The sequence below is a fragment of the Seriola lalandi genome, unplaced genomic scaffold (assembly GCF_002814215.2).
Source record: "Seriola lalandi dorsalis isolate HSWRI2012SDOR001 ecotype SW California unplaced genomic scaffold, Sedor1 jcf7180002054497, whole genome shotgun sequence".
In the NCBI taxonomy this organism is placed as follows: Eukaryota; Metazoa; Chordata; class Actinopteri; order Carangiformes; family Carangidae; genus Seriola; species Seriola lalandi.
In genome coordinates this window covers 843,547-862,806 of record NW_019525050.1, presented here as the reverse complement: position 1 = coordinate 862,806, position 19,260 = coordinate 843,547, and the positions used below count along the sequence as shown (strand labels likewise).

The window sequence follows — 19,260 nt, the reverse complement described above, 5'->3', positions numbered from 1 at the left end:
AAAACTAAAATAACCCAACCCTATTAAAATATTTATTGAATGGTTTACCTTGTTTATTCACCTGTTCATGTCATGTTTTAATAGTGTGAAAATATGATCACGTAAGAAGCATTTTCAGGCAAAAATACACATTTCTAATACAACTAAAGCCATTTTCTTCTTTATAAAAACAATATTATGATCACAAATGTTTTTCTTGAATGCTATATTATTGTTTGTCCTTGCTGTTATGCTCACTTTTACCTCTCTTCACCTGTGTTGTCCTTTTCATTCAGCTGTTATCTGCTATTTGCACACTTTATGTAAACACTTCCTCTTAACTGCTTGCTTACACCGTTAAAGATGATAAGTAGTGAAATGCACTTGGTGGAACAAATCTCACTTTAGATTTACAGCTGATCATCAGACAGTTTGAATTGGGGTGATGACAGCTGATGAATTTCACTGTCGCTGGGAACAAAAACCTGCTGATCAGGCTCGATGACTCTGCCTCACCAACACCAGAGAATATCAAAAGGTGGAGGAGGTGGAAATCTGTAGAGGGAGCTAACTAAGAGAGTAGAACAGATCACACAAACACAACTTAATACAATCAACTGTTATTTTATATTTTTTTGCATTTTACAATTCATTAACATGCACTGCTTTAGCCTAAAACACACTCAAAAACCACATTACCGATAAAACAAATCACTTCTTAAAATCAAAACGATAATTGAATAGCAAATGATTTTTTATAGTATTTACATTTTTTTTTCTTTAAATTCAACTCTAAAACCTCTTAAGTCCACTGATGAAGTAAAGGAAAGTTAACAATTAAAGTGCTCTAGAGCACCAAGCCTCAAACATAATATGAAGTAAACTAAAATATACTGTAGTTTTATGATGCTAGCGCACACCCATAATTCCAGCAGAAACATTTTTTTTATAATATTCAATAGCAAAAGCCATTTAAAACTGCACTGATTACCTAAGACTATTCCATCAATCAAGTAAATGGAAAAATAAAAACAAAAATAAAACAATAAATTATACTACCTCTGGGTGTAAAACGGGACTTAATGTAAAGCTTCCCAGATAAATTTTCCTGGTTTTAATTAAAAACCAACATGATAGTTCAGCTGTGATGCCTGTCAGTCAGACTAAGAAACATCAGGGCACATCTGTTACGAAGCAGCAGCCTCAGGGGGTCAGTCCTTCACAAATTTATGACTGCAACTGTCAACTTTGATTGTCATGATGAAAACAGAAGACATATATGTCTCAAGACAAAAAATAAAAAAAGAAAAGAAAAGAAAAAACTGCGAGTGGTGTCAGTTTTAAACACATTCAAGCCCCGAAGAATCAGTTGGGAAGACTTTAAAAAGCGGAATTTGGACTATTTTGTCACTCCTCGCCCTCCAGTCGTCCTGGTGAATCAGATTAAGGCACACAAGACTATCTGCAGTATGTCTTATTCTTGGCAAACTAGAATCACAGTTCAAAAGCTCTTTACAGACCAGAGCGGTTGACATATTGTGGAGATCAACAAACTTGTTGAAAAGAGTTTTGGCATCTGAGAGAAACAAAAGGCAAAATGCAGGGAATGCATTTTTTTTTTTTTTTTGTAAACATTATGGAGCTGTCAGGCGCACAGATTCAAGCTCACTGCCTATGCTTGCTTTAAATGAAATGCACTGATAAAAACAATCAAATTAAGTCAACCACGCTCAGTCTCTCTTCATACCCAAACAGTTTGCCGCTGAAAAGAGCGAACGCTGAGCTCAGAGCTGCCGCCGCCTCGCTCTGCATCTCTTCTATCCAAACCCACACCTCAGTGAGGGAGCTTTCATTTATTTGGTGCAACACTTTCCTTCTTCCCGGCTCCGGCATCCGTCTTCTTGGCCTGTGCGGCTGCTCCTGCTGCTGGTTTCTGGGTGTTTTCTTTGGGTTGTTTCTGCGCAGCAGTGTTGGCAGCGGTGGCAGCAGGTTGAGCGGCGGCGCTGGAGGATTTGGAGGCCTGTGTGGGCTTTGAGGTAGTGTTGGAAGGATGTCGTCGACGCCTCCCTTCATCCCCAGCCGAGGACGAGTGACGTCTTCTCCTGCCTCCCTCCTCTCCCATTGGTGGCTGCGGGACACGGAGGTCAAAGGTCAGAATTATCATCAAACAAGGACACAATAATAACAGTGGGTCTGTCCGCGTCCCCACACATGGTACCTACTTGTGTGACGTACTTCCATTAACTGCCAGTGTCTAAGTGCACATTAAGAAACATGGAGGTTTATCTCTTCTTTAATGTGGACATCCCACACCTCTCGCTCACACATGGCTCTATGCAGCACAACGTTTTGTTTGTTTAATTTCCACATCAGTAAGTAATCAGGATCAATAATCTACTACAATCACAGTCAGACATGATAAAGGTTCCCAGTGGAGTTTTAGACCATAAGCAGCACTAAGGGCGGCGCCTTGTTTTGTTCATCACAACATGCACACAATGCCTTTTGTTGAGACACAGTGAATGTAAACAAAGTTTGTTTGTTTACAAGAACACTCCACAGGGCATCTTTAAGGAGTAATACCATTAATACAGTAATTAAATCCAGTGATCCACAAGCATGTGGGCCTACTGTAAGTAAATGAGACAGTGTAATAATATTTAGATTTTGTTTAAAATTACTAATAAAACTAAATGATATGTAATATTTAAGTTGACAGTGTGAGAGGATAGGGTGAAACAAACAAACAAACAAAAAACCCTCAGAACCAGCAGGAAGTTTCCTTAACATGAGCAGTGTCATATGAACTAATTTAGTAGCAGCTCAACCTGGTTATTAGACAAAGGAATCTCACCTTTCACTTTCACTTCTCATTATAACCTATTGTCAACATTGAGAAATGCAGCTCATTCACTTGAGCCCAAACATATTTACTTTACTGTAAACATATACGGTTACAATTATGTCAATTATCAAAAACCTTTCCTCTATGATTCTGTCATTACTGACAAAAAAGATTTAAGATTTATCTTTCACTGACCTGAGCGATTAATACTGTAAATTAGAGCCTCAATATTTTATTTTATTCTCCCTCCGTTACAGGATGGTGTTCACATGTTTAGACCTCGTTTTAGTATTAATATTTTTCTTGAGTCCAAAAAACAAGTAGAATTAACTCAGAAAGAAAACACAAGTACGTTTTTTCATTACATGTTGGAAGATTTTGGAGATACGAGGCTTTAATTTCCACCTAAAATCATATTATTGATAATTGAGACATTGAGTCAACAGACTCAGACATGCTTAACACACGGCAGCCTTTTAAAAACCATCAGCTTGTCTAATTCACTGGACACTCACCACCACCCTGAAGTCCTCCAGGTTCTTGAATTGGGAGAGGTGTTCCTGCAGCTTCGGGTCTATGGGCTGGTTCTTCATCTTTGAATACTTCAAGAAGGCCCAGAACTTCTCCAGTCCATACAACTGACCTGGAGGAGGAGGAAACAGGACGGATCAGGACTGATTCACTGTTTCAATGCGAGCGTTTAACAGAAGTACATTATCAACATTGTGTTTTCTCTTTAGTTTATGAAAATTTCAGAGAGGGAAATTCAACACAAAAACACCAAAAAATTTAGGAGTGATTGCATTTCACAATGAATCCATGAACTATTCAAATTAATAAGTCCATTAGCATAGCAGCTTATGACTCATTAGTGCAGTATGTGGTGGTGATAAGTCTTGTTAACGTCTGTACTAAAACCTCTCTGACAGATCTCCAGTCTGTGGGGGTTCGAATGGGAAACGTTTTACTGAACACCAAAATAAATCAGCTGGAAATAAGTGGCTGAGGCCATTTCTGGCAGCGCTCCATTCTGCTCCACTGAGTCACTCACAGCGGTGGAATGGGTTGAGAAATCGACTTTAATCCCTGTTTTTCCTCTTTTCACACAACTACACATTCACAGCTCAGAGGGGTGAGACTCTGCAGAGTGCACTTTAAAGTCGGGTGAAGCAGGTTTACAGGACATTAAACACTTGTTTTTATTTTAACCCTGACCCTATTTAGCATTTATAAGATACTTTATAACAGACTGTAATGTAGTCTTAAACAGATTATATTAGATATTATTATTATTATATTTATTTATTTCAATTAATGTCTTTGTTTACTATGACTAATCTTACAAAGCAGTTATAATTACCTGTCTTCAGTAATTTTAATTGTACTACATACACATTTTTTTTTTACTCTTTTTCAGGATATTAAATCCTTAGTATTTTAGGTTTAGGGTTTAAATTTATGTGTGTGTATAGCATATATATATATATATATATATATATATATATATATATATAATATTACTACTATATATAAACTATTTGTTACTCTCAACATGGGGAGTTGTGTTTTTTCTTTTTCTGTTGTTGCTGTTGTTTGTATTGTCAACAATAAAGTGTAATGTGATTTTATTCTGAAAATCCTGGTAAACCAGTGAAAGTGGGTGGTGAAGTTTGGGACAGTTTGGTTACTTTATGATGTTAATTACCTTTCTCAAAGTCCTTGAGGGTCTCTTCTTGAAAGTCCTTGAACAGCTCTAACCTGAATCTCTTCTCCAAACCGTAGCTGTAGTATCTGAAGAGACATTCCAGTCCATATCTGCAGGGGAAACACAAATATTTACCTGCACTCTGACCTCAATAACAAGTACACAAATGACACTCTGGCTTCAAATCTGGCTTCTGGACACTTATATATATTTACACGGACAGGATGTCGTGTGATGTAATTGCTGCACTGTAAGCTGATCTTCAGTGAACCAGCCACTTTCCGATAAACGTCTCCCAACATTTTTGCACAGAAGCAGCTTTGTCTCGCTGACGGAGGAACCAGACCGACGAGTTGACCTGTTTTTGATTAAATGAAGTCAATGCGAGCTGCTGCATAAACAGCTGATGGGTTTGATTAAACGTCTGCTCACACACCCTCAAACTACACTCACTCCCAACTTCAACATGCAGGGCTGAGCCGCCCACTTCTTTAGACACACATAAGAAGAATGTGGGTTTGGCCGGTGTGTGAAGGTGCTTCTGGCAAAGAGTGGTGCAAACAGTTAACCCTCTGCTGTCGAATAATGGCCGTCAAACTCTGCTGCTCCGGAGTTTGCACTGCATTCACCAACAGAAATATTAATCAACAAATCCACCGTAATCATTGTCATGTAAGAAAACAGAACTAACACCATCCATTTTAAAATCACTTCCTCCTGACCTACTTGTTGTCAATCCTACACCCAAAAACACAAATGTATCAATGTTTGCTTTTCAAATGTTTGCAGAGAGTAAACCAAACTTGTTTCCATGGCGATACAATCAAAAGAAACTGTCACAGGCTGTATTTGGACTGATCACTTAATATTTTAGGTTATACAATAATTATATCAACTGATCTCAAAAGTTGTTGTGTGTAAAATAACTGTGATAAAAAGGATGATATCGCTCCTTTGAACAACTCACTGATGAGTTAATACACTCAAAATACAAAAACACACCCATTAGCATTTAGCTAAAACTCTGTGAGCCACCATTTAATTGTCTTGACTAGTGCAACAAGCTAAAACCTCAGGTCCTGCAGCTACAGATCTACAGATAAAGATCTTGTGAGTACAAATTAGCTTTCGCTTTACTATGACAGATAATATACTCAACTGAAATAATTACAAGGAAAATATCTCTGTTTTTTGTCTATGGTTGATGGCAATGAGCTTCTGACACTTGAGGTAATTTTTCAATAAACTGAACAGTTAATGGAAAAATAACTGTTGGTTGCAGACGTAGTAAATATCATTATTAAGATCAACTGTCACCAGTAAGTAAGACAGGGAGGAAGACGCTAAAAGAGGCTTCAGGGCCTGAGGGTGTGGCTTTAATAGATAAACGAGATCGACTCATGTTTACTGTTTACTTGTTTGCAGGCCTCCATTTCACCACAGTTTGGTTTGTTTGAATTTCTAAACCAATAATTTGCATTTCCTGTCTCAGGCACTGAAATATGTTTGCATGGAGCTCAGTGTTTAATCAGCAGCATCATTCGGCCGCCTCACCTGTAGTTGTCTTTGGCGTCCTCCACAGCATATTGTTTGAACTCCTCGTACATCTTCCTGTTGAAGTTGTCCCTCAGGAAAAAGGACCAGAACCTGAACAGAGTGTTCATCTCCTGAGACTGACCGATCCCCAACCGTTTCCTCTCTGAAAAAACATCGATTCACGTCTTCAATACACACGGGCTTGAAGGGTTATTCATGATCCTGTGTAATCTACATGAAACTAATACATTTTCGATTTGGACTAATTCGATTTCAGACTCAAACCATGTTGAGTGGTGATGGTGTTATGGAGCAGGTGGGTGTGCATGAGAGTTCATGTCAGCTTTTCGGTTCCGTACCGTTAAGGCACCGTCGGCGGTACTTGTGGTACCCCTGCTGGGTGAAGCCGTTGTCCTTCAGCAGCTCGTGGGATGGATGCCAGAACTTGGGCAGAGACTGGGGGGTGCAGCCGTAGCTTCCTGACAGCGGGGCTCCTTCTGATGGAGAGGCGTTGGAGCTGCTGCAGGAGGACGGAGGAAGAGGACGAAGAATCGTTTGAGTGCCGGGGTATAAAATTCACACATCTTTAACATTATATTCTTTAAGGTAACATCTGTCCAGGGACTCCAGATGTACAACAGCCTTGTGGCTAACATACATTTACAGCAGTGTTTATCAGTGTGCACTGACACTATGGACATCCTGCTCCAATCAAGACATACTTTAATTAACTGAATCTATTAAATATGATGAAATTATCATGAACTTGTGAACTTGCATTTTCCTCTCTTAACACAAATTCTCACTAAATGTGTAACTGATGAATCAGAAAAATAACCGACAAAATAAGCGATAAAGAAAATAATAATTAGCCATAGTTTTACAACAATGCTAAGAAACCACTTTCACAAAGTGGAGCTGTTTAAAAATTGAGCAAAATGGTGCTTTAACTTTAAATCCATATTTTTAATACATCCGCCAAGGAGACGGCGTTTTCAACAGTGTCTGTTAATTTGTCTGCATGATTATGCAAAAAGTACTGCATCGATTTACACAGAACTTGGTGGAGGGATGGGTCATAGGCCAGAGAAGAACACTTCCATATTAAATGCTCCATAATAACCTGATCAGGGGATCAAGTCACCGTTTGAGGCTATGAAAAGCACTTCAGCATCTTGTTTTGTGTGTAATGACACAGGGAAGTGATTAAAGGTCAACTGTGAATGGAGAATGTTTGGCAGAGTGAAACGGGGAAGTGACCAGATTGACGACTTCTTTTGTATGTGTCACCTGAATGTACAGTTATATACACAGCTGAAACAATAGTGGAGAAGGAGTGAAACGAGCAGTCGGACCTGATGGATGCAGAGCGCGGTCGGTGCTCACGGGAGTCCATCACCCAGCCGATGTGGGCCTCCTGAGGGGGGTTGGAGCTGTGACGGGTCTTCTTCTTCCTCGGAGTCTGAAGCGGAAAATCACAACAAAAGATTCATGATATTCATATTTTACAAAAAGGACAGGACACGGGGATCCCTGATAACTGATTAAACTTTGGTTGAGTTTGTACGGTTTGTTTTGTTTTAGAGAGAGATGAGAGAAGTTGGCCTCAGCATGTGTATAACTCTACACTATCACAAATATTACAAATCGAGACGGTATCTTGAAGGAAATCCTGCTCTAAACTGAGCTTCAGTGGTGGAATATAAAATGAGGCCTTGAAACTACATTTGATTCTCAGCAGGTGAAAACAAACAGAAGTATTTGCAAATGTTACATGACCCTTTTTGGTAAAAGTAACCTTGTAAACATGGTTACTTTGTAAACAAAAGAGACAATAGGCAGGCACCGTCTGCCTGTAGATAAGGTTCATGTACAGTACATGCAAAACAGTTCTCGTACTTCACTTATGCACAACAACAAAAAAGGAATAGGAAGAAATGCAAAGACAGAAACTGCACAAACAAGTCACCAGGCCTTGAACAGGAATCAATGTATGAATTAACTGCAGATCAGCAAACTGAGCAACTATTGTCTGCCCTGACTGTTGCATCACGCAGCAAATTTCACAGTTATGAATCAACCATGGTCTCAAAAATAAAATTACAACACCATGAAAATCATAAAGCCAAAGCAAAATCCTACTCATCATTGACCTGAAAAAATTTTTATACAACCAACAAGGGAGGGAAAAGAGAAAAGGGAAATTTGAACCCTGAGAGAAACACTGAGCTGAGTCACAACAGCTGTTTTGGGATTGTGTCCTGTTCAAACGAAGCAATGTCTGCTTTAACAGTTCAACCAAAAACCATGTTATTGTCAGAGGCCTGAAGGTGTTAAATTATACAGTTATTCAAAACTAAAACAGCAACAATGTGAGGAACGTCTGAAAAGACAAATATAATTTAATAACAGTACAACGACAGCAGCCTCATCCTCTCTCTGTTATTAGTCTCTGTTCATACAGAGAAATAGACCTCACCTGTCCATCGATGGTGCCGCTCTCCTTCATGACGGGGTAGAAGCGGGGCGTCTTGTTGGGGTCCTGGCGTCCGGGGGTGCGAGGCGTTCTGGGGGTTCGGGGTTGGTGAGAGCTGGGCGACTCTGGGACCGTTGTAGGCAGAGAGCGGGCCAGTTCTGCTCCACCGTCCACTGGGAACACATTGTTTACAAAAAAAATGTATATTCACACTAATTGATTATCGTCCCATTACTTTCCTACAGTTGTTCATGTGATGCTGAGCTCCAAGACAGATTGACGCCAAAATTACTGAGTTTTTAATTTATTTATATATATACACACCAATAGCTCCCTAGTTATGCAAAAATAAACAAAATCCCATTAGAAACTGCTGCAGCAGAAGCAGAGGTTTAAGAAATATAAAGAAGGCGTGTTTCAAACTGCAGAAAGCAGCAGACAGGATGCTCAGCTTGTGTGAAACTATCAGCTCTGTCAACACACCTGGCATCGGAGGAGGTGGGACTTCCTGGTTCGCCTCAACGGGCACTTTGGGGGCGAGTGTCTCAAACTCATCTTTACTGATGACATTCAGCTTCTTGAAGTTCTCCACTTCCTGCTGAGGAACAGTCAAAAGAAAAGCAGAGGATGAGAGTTAAGCAGCTTCTTATAAACAAGTGAGTGAAGTTATTTTCCTGAAACAGTCAAACCTGAGGCATCAAATAAAGATATTATTATTGAATTATAATTACAAGAAAATTGGCACGTTTTACATTTTTATTTCTATAATGAGCTGAGAATTAAGCACATTTCACTGTGCTTTGTACTTGTAAGAATTTATCACATTTATTTCATTTTTACATCAGTTTAATTTTTTTTTCACTCTTATCATTTAATTGTCCTTTTACTTCTACTACTACCTAAATTATAGTTTTCACCTATACATATTTTTGATTTGAACTGCAGCAATTAGTCAATTAATCTATCTAATAAATCAAGAAAAACTAATCTGCAACTATTTAAATAATCAAATGATAATTTTAGTCATTTTTAATTAAAGAGAAGCCAAATATATGAGTTTTAAAGATTTAAAAACTTAAATTTTGTGACTGTTTTGTTACATTTTATGGACAAAACAATTAATAAGTAATGAAAATAATCTTCAGTTGCATCCCTAGTTTTAATTTTAGGTGTTTTGTGACAACATAATCCTGACAACAATCTTTATTATCTTAAGGTTAAAAAAAAAAAAAAAGTTGTAAAAATATTAAAAAATGATGTCATTCGAAACAAACCGTTGTACAGGTCTCTAAGGGTTAACACGGTTATTGTATTATCACATGCAACTTTGTCCAAAAATTAAACTGTATGATGACACAATCAACATTACACATCAAAGTATTCCTGCACCACACTCAGATATGAAAACATAATAATGTGACCTCTCTGGCCACGTTACAGGCTGTAGAAACTGATAACGGTGCAACATGGTGGTAAAAATACGCGATAGGCCAGCGGCTGCAGCCCTGCAGGCCTGTGTGACACACAGCAGCTGTGCAGCGTACTTTGAACTTTACACAGCAGCGTAAGAGGGAGGAGAGAGAGGGAGAGAGAAAGCCCAGTTAACCTTGGAGTGTGTGTGTTCAGGCGTGACATTTCCCACATGTGGAGACATTGCTGACAACCTTTGAGCCCAGAGTGAGCTGACGGTGCTGAAAGCTCAACGTCAACAACCAAAAAAAAAGGGAAAGTTGTTGGCATTTTTCAGGATTCAAACAGTGTCACGATTGGATGAACAATTTCAGCTTTTACACTGTGTAAATATCATTAGCATGATATTAGCGTGAATGATATTTACTGCTGAGACTTCACATATTGACCCAATTTCATTTGACCTTTCCATTTCATTTCTTTTTTTACTAAATCCCATTTTTCACACAACTGTAGTTAAATTTACTTTTCAGAGGATGCTACAGTATGGCAAACATACAATAAACATACAATAAAATATCATGTATGGTATTTATGTATTTAACTGTGAACCTTTGGTTGACTTTTTGAAGTCCTTCTTTTCAACTTCCACTTCACACTTTCTGAACTAATGTTGAACTTTCAGTTACATTCAAGGAATAAAAAGGATGTTTCGATCCATTTTCACTTCTTAAAAGCTACAGGGATGTGTTCAACTGCTGATGTAAGAGATAAAAGTTTTGCGTTTCAATTTGCCAATTTATTTTATAGTATGAATTTTAAAGCTATAATGGAGGATAAGTGTCTGTGGCTGCACATGAGTCATTGAGAATCACTAAACAACACTGCATACTACTACACTGATCCTGAAGCATAAAGTACTACTACATAATCATGTACCTGTAATAAAATGAGATCAAATAACGCTGTGTAACCTATAGAGAGTGTTTCTGCAGACGTCGCAGCTTTTCCAAAAAGCAGGTCAGCCAGCTCTGGAAGCAGCTGTGTGACACACATGTAGTCTGGAGGCTCGTACAAGTAGTGGTTTATTTTGGTCCCACTATACACGGTGTGAAGTTTAACAGCTCTGTCGTGAAGTCTTTATGTCAAAGTGTCAGCAGTGCAGAGCCTCTGAATCCTAAAAACTGCAGATAAAACCAGCAGAGTGCAACTTTTTTTGAACCTCGATATATTTTTTAAATGGCTGACTATTTTAGAAAATTGGTTTAGAAAATAATGAGTTAGGACACAATGTGTTAAATGTCTACTTTTTGGAAATCAAGTTATCATAACACACACAAAAGGCCATTTTGAGTCAAAAGCATGGCTGCCTGTCTGTGGAAAACAGTGTTTTTATATCTAAGCAAAGAACTGTCTAATATTACTCAAGCTTCATGAAATCAGTGCGTTTATTCTGCTCTATCTTTGTCAAGTCCACTGAGGTCCAGGAGGAGACTTTGAATAGGTCTCCGAGGAGGTCAATAATAAAATAAACATTTATATTAAACAGCTACAGATTATCTCAAGAAAATCTTTCCCCTGCTGCCACAAATAAAATTTACAGAAAATCTTTTTTTAAGTTCTGGCAAACAGTAAAAGGAAAATGTCAGTGTTCCCATGTCTGTAAAAGTTGCTTCATGTTTTCAGGAGATGTTTTTGTCTCAAACTGTAAAATAAGAATGAAGAACATTTCTTATGGGAAATAAAAGTAAAGCATCAGACTGTTGGCCTCAGTGTGCTGTGTATATTGTGTCCAGCAGCTCGGCTGTTAAATCACTGTGTTTTTGTCTTGAACTGTGAACAGTGCGACCCTGTTGACGCACTGGCACCGTGACTGTAGCTGCATAAAGCTGAAACATTCAGTAGCTGCATAAAGCTGAAACATTCAGTAGCTGCGGATTCAATAACAGGAAGTGAATCAAATGTTGCAAAAGCCAAACAACCTGAACAATCTGGTTTACTGAGTGTTGGTCAGCTGGATACCAACATTAGCTCTGGGTTTTGGTGTTTACTTTGAGCTTCTAATCCAAACTCTGGTATTTAACCGATCGAAAGTTTCAGAACTACTAAACTGATCTTGTTTCGTCAGCCTACGTTATATCGACATATATTATGTTTTCTCCATGTAGTTCGTCTGGCTGAAAGACAAATTTCCCTTTTGGAAGGACAAACTTAAAGCAAAAGGAATATACATTTCTTATTTTGCAGTCTTACCAAGATAAACAAGTTATCTTATCTGCTTTCCTATATGGAGGAAAGAAGAAACACTTATCATGTGTTTCCAACAACTCCACATCTGTGCGTGTTGTATTTGTGTATCGAAATAGAAATTACCAACAATCTTTTCGTGGAAATTGCAATAAAAGAAGAAAATGTTGTGAGGATCTTGTGACATACCAGCTGCTGCCCGTTCTGTGAGGGGTTGCGTCATGTAAAGCCCTGCTTGTTCAGACATGACTTGAAACGAGTTTTGTATGTAAATTTTAGTACTGGTGGCCTTTTTGCTACTGTCAGTGCTCTTCTTCACCTCTCTGTGACGGTTCCCTAAAATTAAGTATTTTTATTTAACTGTCAATCCAAGGAGGGATATACTTGGGATATATAAATTGGAAGAAATTGCCAGTAAGGATGAAAATACATAAAAAAGCCATAACTAAAAGCTAAAGCCCAAACTTTGGAAGCTTTCTAAAGCATCATTGGTCAGTAAAAATCAAACTGTTAATTTTCTTTTTCTAATTTCCATTCTCGAGACACTGTACTCCATGTTTTTCTTACCTTGCTGCACTCGATCTGCTCCTCTCCCTTCCACAGGTCCTGCTCGTAGTAGTACAGCCCGTCATTGATGGCTTTGGCCAGGTCGGCCGTGATCTTGGCTCGGGACTCGTGGTTGCCCGTTCGGTCGCCGCTGGGGTGTTTGCGGAGGTAAGGAGGAGTCTGGGTGACGATGAGGATCTTGTTGACGTCTTGGTCGTCCAGCTCGTAGTCCGAGTCGTCCTCGTCTGACCAGTCGGTGAACTTGTTTTTCCTTGGCGCCAACTGCTCCATTTCCTCGTCGAATAGGAAGTCCAGCTCCTCCTGATCGGGCTCGGCCTGCGGAGGAGCCTGGTGACTGGGAGGGGGTGTCTTGCTGTCCCCCTGGACGACACAGTGAACACACAGCCATAAGGAAAGGACCAGAGAAGACGTACGTTTAACTTCAGGAGGGGATGATAGAAATGAGAGGATGTTTTTGAACAGCTGAATATTCAATAGATGCTAAATGCTGCTAAAACAAATGTGAAGACTCTCGACATTTCATTACTTGAAACTGCTCGCTGCTGTTTTCTTCACATTGCCTCAAGCTTGTAACAACCTCTAAACAAAACTACTAATCAAGAACCGATCAAACCACTGTTCACTAAATTAAACACTCAAAATTATATATGTTGTTAGTTAGAAATTACCACTTGAAAATATTCAAAAGTTATTTAAAATAAGAGAAAGCCAAAATAACTGGAGAGGAATGTGCATGCTACAAATAGTAGCAATTAGAAGTAATTAGCAACTTTTATTTTGAAAAGTCCCAGAAAAATAAAGCTTATGTAAGAGGGCAAATCTACTCAGCGACTAACTGAACATGTTTGTTGTATGATTTACAGAATGTAATACTTCTCAATTTCTATGTTTAGTTACCTGAAAGAGCAAGAATATGAATGATCAAGATTATGAAACCTACCGCTGACGCTGAAACACATTAATGAGCAAAACTTTACTGGAACTAATGAAACTTTATTTTATTCATAGATGAGAACCTCCCTGATAGGAAGCCACTGGTACATTTCATATTATATGACAGAAAAGTTACAATCAAACTATCAATAATTACTTGCCCTGTTCTACAGGAAAAGCTTTTTGACGTGAGACCGCACAATGGAAAACTGTTCCAAAAATAAAGCTGCCTGTGGCGCTTACACTGACGTAATTTGATATCTTCTTCACAGCTACTAACAATATTATATAAGTTAAGGGTCAGAGTCACACTTTGGATAGTGCTAGTCTCTTAATATAACTCAAAGTGTTAAACTTCACCCTACACCTGAGGGATAATGGAGCATCAGGGGAAACAGACAGATGATTGAAACAGGTGAAGTTACAAGGTTGAAAATGAATATGACATATATATGGAAATCCTGTGAGAAAAGAAAATATGGCAGCTAATATGAGACGTGCAATAAATGAGAAGCACGGGGGAGAAAGTGAGAGAGGAAAAGGTGAGGTGAGAGGAGGAAGTACTCAACTGCAGAGGGGAGGTGGTCAGGTGGGAGCGGTGAGGGAGGAGAAGAGCCGACAACACACACATCATCACTGACATGCTGCCGGTCAAAAGATGGAGGACACAACAACAGAGAGATACAGGTGGAGGGGAGGAAACAGGTAATGAGAAACAGAGTGATGATGGGAGGAGATGAAAGATAGAAATATGATGCTCAGACATGTTTTGTTTTTTGTTTTGTTTTTTTTTATTAAAATAAAGATTTTTAAGTTGCAAACAGTCTTTGGCTCTGGGCTGGTTTAGTGCTGACTGTTCGTCCTGGAAGTAAAACTTCCTGCTGCACTGCCCACTCACTTCCAGAGACAATACCGAAAATTCCCTAGATACTCTTTGGTCCTTTCCTGTTCTCAAAACTTTTTGTCCCTGAAGGGCCACCGTACAATAAACCTACAGTCAACCTAACAATGAAAGCAAAACAAAGTCCCTGTATCACACAGGTTCCTACTGTCCATCACTTATTATTATATTTGTTTTTATTGTCATTGTCTTTGTGTGGACAAGATGTCATGGCATTTCTTCATTAAATAATAATTAGCCTACTAGCTCCTGTGTTTAATGGTTAATTTCAGACACCGACATTTTGGGAACAGGCCTAAAGATGCCTAAACAGTCCCCGGTGTCTCTTTCCCTCCTTCTCCTTTCGTACCTTTGCCTTTCCAGAGGGCTGTTTGTGGCGTTTCTCCACCTGGATCCAGGCGTCAGGGTCCGGTTTCGGGGCATCTTTACCGGCGTGTGTGGCGGACTCCTGGCCGGTGGAGCCGGGCTCAGCCGAGTCCTGAGGTCCAGCAGACTCGGGGGGAGTCTCCTTTACAGGCGGTGAAGCTAAAAGACCCGACACACATCACACAGACACTCAACACAACCTTCAGCACGGCTATAAAATCACATATCACGCTGTCAGCTCTCATTTAGGAAACAAGGTGCTAAAGTCTGGAGCCTCAACACTGCTTTAGACTCTGCATCGTTCTATTTGATCAACAATAAATGTGATTAGAGAGAGAGAGGGGGGAAGTTTAGGTCAATTACTAGTTCATGCAGCTCATATCTACTACATATACTGAAATGTTTGTTTTTATGAAGCCCAGCAGGAACCAGAGGTAAAATCTTTGAGCTGAAACGACAAGTTGTTTGGCAAAATATTGATGGGAACAATTCATATTAAAACAATTTTGATAATGCATTGATCAAGTGCTAAAAATTTTAAAAAAAATTCACTGGTTACACTTTTTAAAAATGAATATTTGCTGCTATTCTTTGTTTTCTAAGAAAACAAACTGAGTCTCTTTGGGTTTAAGACTGTGGGTCGGACAAAATAAGACGCTTAATTACGTTTTGGAGATTTATGGACCTGCTTTTTTTAATTTACTATCAGTTGAGAAAATAATCTGCAAATTAATCAATAACAAAGATAACTGTACACATTTATTACTTATTCATACCAGGGCTACAACCTCTGATTGCTTCTATTATCAATTAATATATCCACGTTTCAAAAGTGACATAAACATATCCTTCAAGCACTGAGTCATACTCCTGGATTTATCACTTGTGTCCACAAATGTGCAATTATTAACGAACAACACTGAAGTACGTAAGGGATAAGGCAGGTGATACTCTATATTATATTATTTTTTATTGTCCACAAGTCCCGTGATAAGATCAAAAGAAATGATAGACTATGAATCAGTTTCACTTTACCGACTTCCCTGCTCCAAACCAACTGGTTCCTGCTCAGGACATAAATCATTAAAAATGGGTCATGACTATATAGCTGCTGTTTTTTAAAAGAAAGGCTCAGTTATTTCCTAAAATACTGGTGAACACTGACCAGAGTTTGTGGGGTTGAGGGTCTGTCGAGGAACGAACTCAGGGCAGTTGATGAGCTGGGAGAAGTCGGTTCGAGGGGAACCCACGACTTGAGGGACAGGGATGGGCCAACGCTCCGGGTCGGTTTTACAGCGAACCCTGTCGTCCACCAGCTCCACCTCCGTGCTGCTCTTCAGAGCCTGGACACAAGGATTTATTAACACAAGGACAAATACATTTTCCCATAGCCATGACCTGTGTGCATAGCAGCGATAGCATAGCATACTGTATCTTAAAATCTAATGAATTTATTTTCCTTAGCTTTTATTTAAAATTATTTCGATTGTCAAATTCACTTAAAAAAGAAAAACAACAATTTTTCTCAAGGATCCGTTACAGTGAGCGTCTCAGTCTTGATCTAATCTTTCTCACTATGGGATTAAAAGGTTAAAGTGAACACACAACTGATGGTGCCAGTTATTCTGAGCTGTGTGTACCCAAGAGACCTGAAACACAACCTGGAGCCAAACAGTGAAAACTGTGTAACCAAATTAAAGTGATCACCAGAGGCAACACTGCAGCGTAGGATTACAGGGTGAGGAGTCTAATTTGTGGCATTTGCAGCCGCATCATTGAACCGACTGATGATGTGATATTACCTCCATGATGAGGGTGATGTCGGTGGTGAGGGCCTGGACTCTGTGGAAGCTGGCGATGAGGGAGATGGGGAGGAAGCCCTGTGCGTCCATCTTTCTCCTCAGGAAGAAGTCTCGCTCCAGGTTGTGGAGGCTGAAGTAGTACTCGCTGGAGAGAGAGAGACGGCGTGGTACATTAAGTGCTCATTAAAATCTTTTAATCTTATTTAATTAGAAACCATGTCTGAGAATTACAACACCAACAAGAAGCCAGGAGAGCAGCTTAAAAATTAGCATTAATGAAGCTGCTAGTGCTAAAACAATTAACCTACTGAAAGTTGATCAAAGTTTTTTCATAATTAATTAATAATCTGAAGAAGCACTCCGTCAATTTAAGAGCATTTCAATGTCAAATGTTTAATATAGACTAAGTGACAAACTGGCAGCACGAAGTGTGAAATATAAGGGGGTTTACCAGACAGGCAGGGTTTAATGAAAGGTACTACCAAGCTGCATTATGGGAAGTGTGGTGTTTTTTTTTTGGGCTTGACACATACTAAACTAAAAGCAGGATATCTTAGACTCTGCTGCACAGATATTGATCTTGGAAGTTCAATACTAACCTGCTTAAACTGTAAATTGTATATCTTTGATTTCACATTGTTGGTTGGAAAAAACAGCATCATTTTGGGCTCTGGCGTGTTTCAGACAATAAATGCTAATGGTTGTTGTGATAGCAGCTTATGGTATGCATCTTAACTGACCTGAAAACAACTGTAACAATAACTGTAATAATTGTTATTTAAGTTTCAGTCGAGAAATCGAGAAGTATAAACATGTTTTCCTACAAAACCCCTCATTTCATTTAACATAAGCTAAAAGCAGTCATATACAAATGTTGTCTAAACAAGGAAGCACTGCAAGAACTTAATAGGCCGATTTTTTTTAAATTTAAATCAGGATCTATCTGACCAAAAATTATCTAGACAAGATTATGAATTTGACTTGACATTCAATACTTTTTCAGTCAAGTATTGCGGTTCAGTAGCCAGACCATGTCAGCTACAGACAGTAGAAGAAGATAAGTGTATTTATATTAAAGCATCATAATGTATTATAAATGCTTAAAGTATGAAGCCACAATAAATGTAGAATCTCCTGACTAGTGAACAAAATCTGTAGACTGGAAAATCTCTATGTCTATTACTTGTCACACCACTTAAAGTCACACACACACACACACACACACACACACACACACACACACACACACACACACACACACACACACACTGTACGTCAAGCTCAGCCTGCAGGCAGTGTGTAGTGGTTGTTTCATGTGGAGTGACGCTGGCTGAGTGAGCGGCCTGAATAACGCTGAGGAAGACGAGAGAGGAGAAGACAAGAATGCCCCCCCCCTCCATCTTCACTCTCTCTCCCCCCTCCCCGAAAATGTTTTTTTTTTTTTTTTTTTTTACATTTCCTTGCTCAGGCCTGCACATAATTCATCCCCTGTCCCCTCCAAGGCACTCGGGCTATATTTAGGAGTCCACCTCACCCCTCCACTAGTCTGAGTCTGCTTCAGTAATGAGGCCAAAGTTGTCAGTCACACGCAGAGCGCACGCTGCCCCCTGCAGGTCACACGGAAACCCAGAGGAGATTTACGACACTACCCTTCACATGCTCTGTTTACAGCTTATCAGTCGGACTCACTCACACCTCTGATCTGCGCTGTGCAGACAGTCTTTACCTGTTCGACTGAGCAGGAGCTGGAGGTTAAAATATAACGTTTCCCACCTTGACCTTTTAAGCTTTAAATTTCCTTCATACTGATGAATGACTGAAGATCAAAATGTCTTTACCTGCTTCACAAAATTGCAAATTAGGTCCTACAGAATCCCATGAATTAAAAGTTTTTGAAAGCGCTTTGAGTAAGTGACTTGTGGAGAGAATGTGTTTGATGCAGTTTTAAGTTATTTTTAATCACAATATTCTTACAGCTCAACTGGTGGGTCTTAAACAGCTCATTTCTGAGGCCTTTGAGGAAATCTATTTGTCACAAATCTTATTAGTGGCAGCCACAATACTGTATGTGGGTTCAAGGATTGTGAAAATTTAGATGAAACAAATGACTCGTGTATTAAAAGCTCCAAAAACCCCAAAAGAAGAAATAAAGTCATGTGATGGACCTTTAATCAAACGTGGTTTAGTGATCATTTGTTACTATATGCACAGCTAACCCTTCCCCTGCTCACAAATACAATCACACATCCTTTTTTGGATCTTTAGATATTTTCTATTTCTCTTTTGTTTTGTTTTGTCTAATCGATCAACAGTTTTGCTGAAAAACACTGCAGAAAAATTTTGATCAAAGCTTCCCAGAGGTCAAGATGATATATTCAAGTGTCTTGTTTTGTCTGATCAACAGCTCAAAACCTTAAAATATTCAATTTGCTTTTATATAAAGACAAAGAATCCTCTCATTTCAGAGTTTGGAACCAGTTAACTTTTGACATT

The 19,260-nt window shown here is 39.1% G+C and overlaps 1 protein-coding gene across 6 annotated transcripts in view; it reads right to left on the bottom strand.

Moving 5' to 3' along the window:
- Positions 1–587: 587 nt before the first annotated feature.
- Positions 588–19,260, bottom strand: part of larp1b (La ribonucleoprotein 1B) — a 30,175-nt gene continuing 11,502 nt past the window's right edge. For 4 of the 6 annotated variants that reach the window (XM_087175783.1, XM_023412954.2, XM_023412952.2 and 1 more), the window contains 13 exons: positions 16,768–16,912; positions 16,131–16,308; positions 14,949–15,124; positions 14,268–14,342; positions 12,766–13,125; positions 9,025–9,139; positions 8,545–8,714; positions 7,421–7,527; positions 6,425–6,585; positions 6,084–6,228; positions 4,530–4,639; positions 3,340–3,467; positions 588–2,107 (listed from right to left, as the gene is read on the bottom strand). In XM_087175783.1, coding sequence (XP_087031909.1) covers positions 1,829–2,107; positions 3,340–3,467; positions 4,530–4,639; positions 6,084–6,228; positions 6,425–6,585; positions 7,421–7,527; positions 8,545–8,714; positions 9,025–9,139; positions 12,766–13,125; positions 14,268–14,342; positions 14,949–15,124; positions 16,131–16,308; positions 16,768–16,912 — 2,149 coding nt within the window. In that variant the 3' untranslated portion in view covers positions 588–1,828. The remainder of the gene's footprint in view (positions 2,108–3,339; positions 3,468–4,529; positions 4,640–6,083; positions 6,229–6,424; positions 6,586–7,420; positions 7,528–8,544; positions 8,715–9,024; positions 9,140–12,765; positions 13,126–14,267; positions 14,343–14,948; positions 15,125–16,130; positions 16,309–16,767; positions 16,913–19,260) is intronic. The other 2 variants (XM_087175784.1, XM_087175785.1) reach the window with 2 other exon arrangements.